Here is an 8,051-nt window from a genome sequence, read left to right on the forward strand (position 1 = left end):
GTGCAAACATGGGCGAGCCGAGAGGGCGTCTTTTGTTCCTCCTCTAATTGGACCATTTGTTGTGTAATCGCCGGGCTGCTCTGCGTGAGCTTTTAACAGAAGGAAACTCGAGCCCCAGACGCGCGGCTGTGCCTTCTCCTCGACCGCTTCCCTCCCGCCACCCCCTTGCCTCCTTCCTCCCGCTGAGCTGCTGTTGCTGCTTGTTTGCACTCGGCTTATCCGGAGCGGAAATTCCTTTCCGTTTTTGTGAATGACAAACTCATTAACAATTCATCAACACAACCTGTTCCAGCCGGCCCGTCTCCACGGCAACAGCCTCTTCCGCGAGCGCTGATTGGCCGGGCGAGAGAATGTATCCATTGAGACGTTCCGTGTTTGTATCCATTGAGGAACTGCCTGGCGCTGGGCGGGGGGAGTGTGCAAGGCTGATTAAAAGGGACATTGATTACATCAAGGGGACTTGGGAGAAAGTGGTGGAGGAAGAAAAGAAGGGAAGGAGGCGGCGGCGGCGGCTGGGGGGCGGGAAGCACGCTGTGAGAAGCAGGAGCTCCGGTGACGAAACGCTGCACGCAGGAGAGACGGAGAGCACGAGATAACACGAGAGGCCAATGCAGGGTCTCTCCCGAGCTATCTATATTTTAATGCATTTCTCTTTGTCGTGCAGCGGCAAGGCATCCGAGCACATTTAATTTGATTTCATGCCTCTGTGCCTGGACTCGAGCGATGAGGAAGTTTCTTTCAGGGATCCGCTGACACGCACACGCACGCACACAAACACACACACATTTTAAAGAAAAGTCCTGAGAGCTGGAGAGCGCTCTCGGCTTGCAACGCCCGGATGCACTGACGGGTGGCTGTGCTTGCTTTGGCTCGCTCGCCTCGCGCGCTGTCGCTGCGAGTTAACCGGGAGAAGGGGAAGAGGGGGCTTAGTTAGGAGGACGGATTTAACCTAGTTTCCAGCTGCTGCAGCAGCGCCGGGCCAGGTGGAGTGGGCGGGGGTGCGCGCTGCTTCTCCGCTTCCTTCCCCTCTCCTCTCCTTGTGGCCCTTCCGAGAGGGGCGGTTTCTCGGAGCCCCCCCACTGGTCTCCCTCCGCCTTCCCTCATGCTAGATACGCTCAGGCCCCCCGTGCCTCCTTTCGTGTCGGACATGGCAGGAGGAGGGATCAGCAAGACGGTGGCGTGGCTGCACGAGCAGCTGGAGCTGGGCAACGAGCGCCTGCTGCTGATGGACTGCCGCCCGCAGGAGCTGTACGAGTCGTCGCACATCGAGTCGGCCATCAACGTGGCCCTGCCGGGCATCATGCTGCGCCGGCTGCAGAAGGGCAATCTGCCCCTGCGCGCCCTCTTCGCCAGCGGCGGCGAAGAGGAGCGCGAGAAGTTCGCCCGCCGGTGCGGCACCGACACCGTCGTCCTCTACGACGAGAGCAGCAGCGACTGGAACGAGAACACGGCCGGCGACTCCGTCCTGGGGCTGCTCCTCAAGCGCTTGAAAGACGACGGCTGCAAGGCCTTCTTCCTGGAAGGTGAGGGGTTAACGAGATCGCCTCGGCCACGAGCCAGCCCGGGAGGGAAACGCAGGCCGGGATCCCGGGGATCCTTCTTGCGCGCGCGCGCTTCCGCCCCTCCTAGTGCAGACCAGGGTCTTTCCCCCCTCCGCCCACCCTTTCCCCTGAGCGCCCAGGGAGCGTCTAGACTCCAGCCTCCTCCGTCTGAGCCCACGACGTCCTCCCCTCCTATTGTACGGGACTGAGCGTTGCCAGATGGCCCCGGATTTGTAAGGGCGGCGCGCGTGCTCTGGGGGGGGGGTAGGGTTTTTTCATTATAGAATCAGAAAACGTGCCCTCTTCCCAGTCCAGCTCCCTCGCTCTCCTTTCGAAATGCTGCCATTGAAATTCACTGGATGGACAGGCAGAAACTGCCGCTTAGGTAGCTTACTGCTGTATGTATGGGAAATACCCCTTGCCGCCCCGCCCCGCCCCCACACACTTTGGGAGAATCCTGCTGCGGCAAACCATCAGAACAGGTGTCTTTAAACATCGGCATTCCAATGGGGGAGACAGTCCCAACCTGGGAGCCTCTTCTTTCAACTTTGATCTCCCTGCCTCCCACATATGTGGTGCCCTCAGGGAAGGCCTTTGATCAGGCGTCCAGGGCTCATGCACCCTAATGCACTAAGGAGTTGCTTTCAGCACTTCTGAAGTAAGCAATTACCTTCTAAAAGGGATACCCCAGAAGACCATTAAGTCAAAAATGTCCTAAGTGCAGCACTGCCAAATAGTCTCTCTCTCTTCTCAAGCTTGGGGTGGGGGAGATGGATTGGAGAAGCCCCCTCCTGCCTTTAGCCCTAGGCATAACCTTGAGAATGCCTCTAAAGTTACCAGCTCAAAATGTCCAATACAGGGACACTGTACTGTCCCACTATGTATATTGTTTGGTGTAAGACATTTCTTTCAATGGTGGGGAGTTCTAAAGGACAGCCGATCATCCATTCTATTACCTCCTGTCACCCTTTGTTTGGAATCCCAGGGGCTCTTGTGAAATCTAAACTCTTGGAGAGAAAGTGGAAAGGGTGAGGACTAACCCTTTCCTTCAGTCAGTGGGCTGAATAAAGAAGAACAAGAAGAGGAAGGGCACCTCCAGGTTTTAAGCTTATCTTGTAATTTCCTTAGAGTAGAATTTGAAATAGGTAAACTGTTGTATTGGTTAGACAGCCCAAATAATTGGGACCAGAGGAAGAAAACCTAAATGAGGATGATGGTTGTTGATGGTAAATATTTACACACACAAAAGATGCAATCTTACACATGTTGAGACAGAAAAAAGGTCTACAGTTTCTGCATGTTGGGAGTTGTAGGCCTTTTTGTCTAATATTGCACAGAATTGCCCCTGAAACAATTGGCAGTTCCTGCCCTAACAATACTTCTGCTGCCCGGTTGTCCACTATATCACCCTGCCTGATCTAGTTCTGCTATTGCATCAGCTGTATTCACGGGGTTGCCTGCTTTCCCTTTAAATAGAATTCCTCTTACCAAGAAGAGATAAATGAAGACCCATCCTTTAATTCTAACTATCTCTCTTCTGCCTAACCTCATGACTGCCTGTTAATCAAGTAACTCTTCCCCTGTTCTATTGAACTCCACAGGAGTAAAGATGACTGCTTCAAAGCATCTGCTATTTATATTTTAATCTTAATCTGATCTTAATGCTAGAAGGGAGTCCACTTTTTGAAACCAGACTAGCTCGTATCCAATTTTCTTTCTACTGACTCCAATACATTTCCGGTTCTGTCTCTATAAGACTTCTGGTGGGGGAGCAGGGGGAAAGTGGGGCATCAGAAATGATCTGCCATCCAAACTGTTTCTTTCTGCTTTTCTTCCCAGGTGGTTTCAGCAAGTTTCAGGCAGAGCATGCCCTGCATTGTGAAACTAACCTAGACAGCTCGTGTAGCAGCAGCTCTCCTCTTTTGCCAGTCCTGGGGTTAGGTGGCCTTCGAATCAGCTCCGACTCCTCTTCAGACATTGAATCTGACATTGACAGAGATCCTAACAGTGCCACCGACTCTGACGGCAGCCCCTTGTCCAACAACCAGCCTTCCTTCCCAGTGGAGATCTTGCCATACCTCTACCTGGGCTGTGCCAAGGATTCCACTAACTTGGACGTTCTAGAAGAGTTTGGCATTAAATACATCTTGAACGTCACTCCCAACCTGCCTAATCTCTTTGAGAATGCCGGCGAGTTTAAATACAAGCAGATCCCCATCTCTGACCACTGGAGCCAGAACTTGTCTCAGTTCTTTCCTGAGGCCATCTCTTTTATAGGTGAGACTTAGTTAATAATAACTACAAAAGGAAAGCCTGATGTATCTCACCAATAGCATGGTAATGTGATTAGCAGTGCCTCTTGCATGGGCAGCTTCATATGTAGGGGCTGCCTTTCAGAGGCCTTTGAGATTTAAGATGCAGAGAGGTTATGGCTGTTCCCAGGTTTTACCCATATCCCATGGCATAGTTTAAATGGTACAATTTTAGCCATTTATCTGTAGGCTGCTGCAGTACTAGCAGAAGTTTGTTCATCAGCTGTGGAAATGATTTTTGGTCTAGGAAGACGGTCTTTTGAAAGAATATAAAAAGGATGGTCTTTTTGTGAGGAGATTGCAATAAGATGTGGAGAAATCTTCCTATTCCCTTTCAGAGAAACTGCCCTGTGAGAGCAGAATTGTGCCCTCCACCAGAAAAATACTAATCATATATCCATGGCTGCTTCTTGTGGGTTGTAGCCAACCTTAGTCCTACCTTGAGGAGACCCACTTTAACTTTGAATAAGCTTGGATATATCTCATATGCTTTAATTATATATTTATATTCCCACACACCCCACATTGATTGGGCCTGATACCTCATCCTAGTTAGTGATGTACTTTTTGCTAATTGCAGAAGCCCCATTTCACCTAAAAAATGGAGCTTATTTCTTAAATAATGTTTTGCAAATGCATTGGATTAGTCTTACCCTTTTCTTAGCATTAGTTGTTTCAACATACAGCTTTATATTTAATATTATTCTGATTTAGGGACCTATTCATTTTGATGGTTCTATGTTAAAAAGGATTAACACTGGGTATAGCCTATGAAGAGTACTCGTGTGTAAATTTAGCCCTCGACTGTCTCTTCTCTCTTTGAAGAATGATTCAATTGCACCTTTTTCTCATTTTGGGAGAACCATTGTGTTATCTGACAATGAATGCTCTGCTGTAATCTGATTGAGTGATACTAGTAACAGGGCAGAATGCAGGTAATCTGAGCCCAGCAAGAAGGAACTGTGGACCGAGAGCCACAAAGAAACTAATCTCCAGGCATTATAATGTATTTCCTATTACAAAGGAACCCATTTTCTAGCAATGTTGACATCCTGTTTCTCTTAATGGGCTGTCCCCTGTGACTTCTCTTTTTCTCTTAAAACGGCTGAATACCTCCATTGTTCTGCTGTGCTGCACAACAGTTGGAGAATAATTTAATAGACCTTTGCAATCTGCAAATGGTGACATCCTAGGGCTTTCCCACTTAGTCCCATGCTAGGGAAAGCATACATAGAATTCTCTCTCTCTCTGGCTGTTTATACTATACACTGTTGTAGCATCTTGGAAAAACTGTGGGTCCTTTTGTCTGCAGGGCTGCACTGTAAGCTGCTTCTCTGTCTGACCAAGCAAACAAGTGGCTTCCTATCTGGGATTGTGCTGCAATAAGCCACCTCTGTGGTGCTGCCCCTGCTCTAACAGCCTTTTTCCTGCCACAGACTAGCAGGGATACCATTCTGGAATGTACTTAAGTAAAATTTTTGTAGCCAACTTATAATCAGCCAGCTTGACAAGCAGCATCTTGTGGTGTGCCTGCTGTAGTTTCTTAAGAGAGCAGGTGTGAAATTGCACACTGAAATACTCCCAGATGACTAAAGAGGCCCCCTGCATTTAGAAAATGGGCATGCCAGGCAGAAAGCTAGGCTAGAACCCACCAAGCTCACTTTTCTGTATGCAGGAAACCTGAATGCCTCTCTCACAGACAACAATGACATTGTCAGGGAGAATGTTTGAGTCTTCTGGGAGGGTGTGTTTTTAGTCATAGGAGCATACCCAAATGGGTAAGCCAACACATAGTGGCTTACCCACAATGTATGGACTAGCCAAGGGTGTAGCATATTGCCTAACAATGCAAGCCTGCACAGGGCTACTTGGAAGTAAGTTCCAGTGTCAGTCAAGTGTACATAGAATTGCATCTTAAGTCACTTTTATCTCCTGGGGTGCATAAAGAAATGTATATTAGTCTGAAATACCAGAATTGCCAGACTGTCGGTTTTGTTTTTTAAATTATTTAACTATGAAAACGCTTAGTAGTAAGATCTGTGGTGGCAGAGAACCTAATGGGCAGCAAGTGTTGGCTATGCTGAGCTCACATTGGTGACCAGGGCATGACTGGGGAGACCCAGTCAATGGTATTTCACCCAGTTCTCTCAACATGTGTGCCTTTGTACTCAGCTGGAGAAATGTCTTTTGTGTATCTTATGGACTCTCGACTTTGTCCCATTTTCTTGACAGATGAAGCTCGTGGGAAGAATTGTGGGGTCCTTGTGCATTGCCTGGCAGGGATCAGCCGCTCAGTCACCGTGACAGTTGCGTACCTGATGCAAAAGCTCAACCTATCCATGAACGATGCCTATGATATCGTCAAGATGAAGAAGTCTAATATCTCCCCCAACTTCAACTTCATGGGACAGCTGCTGGACTTTGAGAGGACTCTGGGTCTGAACAGCCCCTGTGACAACCGTGTACCTAGTCAGCAGCTGTATTTCACCACCCCTTCCAATCAAAATGTCTTCCAAGTGGACTCTCTGCAGTCCACGTGAACAGCAGCCCAGTTTCCAACTCTTCTAACCTTGGGTTTTGAGATCATTCCTCTATGCTCCTCTGACAGCAGCAAAGAAGCACAATTCTCTTTTGTGGGTGCTGCTTTATTGGGCAGTGGCTCCTGTGTGCTTAATGAAATAAAAGGTTACAAAGTTTGGAGTCAGCCATTGCAAAGGGAGGGGACTTACTGAGTTCTCAAGGAAGATGATGATGATGATGATGATGATGAAAAAGAAACTTCAGATGTTGCCTGTAGGTAGGCAGCATATTTTGCTTAATGCACAAAAACCCACCTATGCAGTGAACTTGGAATGGAGGACTTTCAAACACACTTGTTGTGGGGGAATGGACAAGATGAGCACATGTCCTCTAGTGGAACTGGGAGAAATGTATTACTTTTCATTTGTAATATGTGGTGTTGTCTTCAGTGAAGACTTAATGTTTTCTGTTGCCACCCCCCACACATATTTAGAGGAGCCAAAGAGAGGTTTCTGCTCAATGTATTGGATTATTTGTTTGCCAAGAGCTTTGTCACGCTTCAACCTGATCAATGTAAATATGATCTTGAATCAATAAGCGATGTTAGTGTAATAATAGGTACGAGAGGTCAATCTGAGGGATGTCATATTTCTTCACTCTTCAGCCGTTCTTTCCGTACAAAGGATACTTTTGCAGCATGCTTAATTTTACTGTTGAAATGAGGCAAACTTTCTTCCTTGGTTAGAAAATAAATGTCTATGCTCCGAGTTTAGTTTATTCACAAAATGTGAATAAAACTTAATAAACTCTTCTTTAGTGGTGATTTTTGGGGGTGTGCCATCAACATAGGGTCTTATTGTAACTTTTTTGGGGGGATACTTTTGTAAATAGTTTAGCTTGCTTTTTTTTCCTTTGGAAGAGAGTTATGTCTTCAAACAGAAGATTTTTTTTTGTCCAATTTGAAATAAGTATAAAGAATAAAAATATGTGCTAAGCAGTGCATTACCTCTGTACAATCTCTTCAGGGAGCTTCACCTCAAATGCAATATCTTGCATTTATTTTTGTACAAAACTGGAAGTGTGCGTGAGCATTGTGTACCTGTGAATATGCAAGAAGGTCTTGCACATGATTGTCCATAAGGGAGAGTCTTTAATTTGCCAGTGTAAAGTTGGGATTTTATTCTTAAGAATGTAAGATCATAAATTATTAATAAATAACTATTTTGGCTATTGAAAACCAGACTGCTTCATTTTCTGTATCCCTTAAACAGCAACAAAAAAGAATGGACACATTGCTATCCTGCGTCAGATTGTGTAGCTGGTGTGTATTTTGATCTTAAAACTCTTGCATTTCAATCCATTTGGCATGTGTATAAATATCACTTGTGCTTTTCCAGTTCCTGAGCTTTCATCTGTATGTGGCCTTCTTACCTGTGTTGTATTATTTTCAATAGGATGTGCAGCTGAGTGTATGTTGGACTGAAAGCAATGCAGTGTGTCTAGAGAGCCCACACCTGATGACATGGCTGAATTGTGCTTGTGGTTCCTGTTTCCACTAATGTACCCCATTTTTTGGACTGGGCTATTTTACATTCCCTTGTACCAATTTCAAATAATATGATAAGAAGTGTGCCAAGGCTAAGCTGCTAGCGGGAGAGAGGGCAAAGAATAGCCTTCC

General features: G+C 46.8%; 1 protein-coding gene across 1 annotated transcript; it reads left to right on the plus strand.

Moving 5' to 3' along the window:
- The first annotated feature begins 1,064 nt into the window (after window positions 1-1,064).
- DUSP6 (dual specificity phosphatase 6) lies at window positions 1,065-7,610 on the plus strand. The gene is made up of 3 exons (XM_044455809.1): window positions 1,065-1,523; window positions 3,381-3,818; window positions 6,086-7,610. The coding sequence occupies exons 1-3, from the start codon at window positions 1,103-1,105 to the stop codon at window positions 6,391-6,393; spliced, it is 1,167 nt and encodes a 388-aa protein (XP_044311744.1). The 5' UTR covers window positions 1,065-1,102; the 3' UTR covers window positions 6,394-7,610.
- The last annotated feature ends 441 nt before the right edge of the window (window positions 7,611-8,051 follow it).

Source organism: Varanus komodoensis, unplaced genomic scaffold, assembly GCF_004798865.1.
Source record: "Varanus komodoensis strain SLA01 unplaced genomic scaffold, ASM479886v1 scaffold8, whole genome shotgun sequence".
In the NCBI taxonomy this organism is placed as follows: domain Eukaryota; kingdom Metazoa; phylum Chordata; class Lepidosauria; order Squamata; family Varanidae; genus Varanus; species Varanus komodoensis.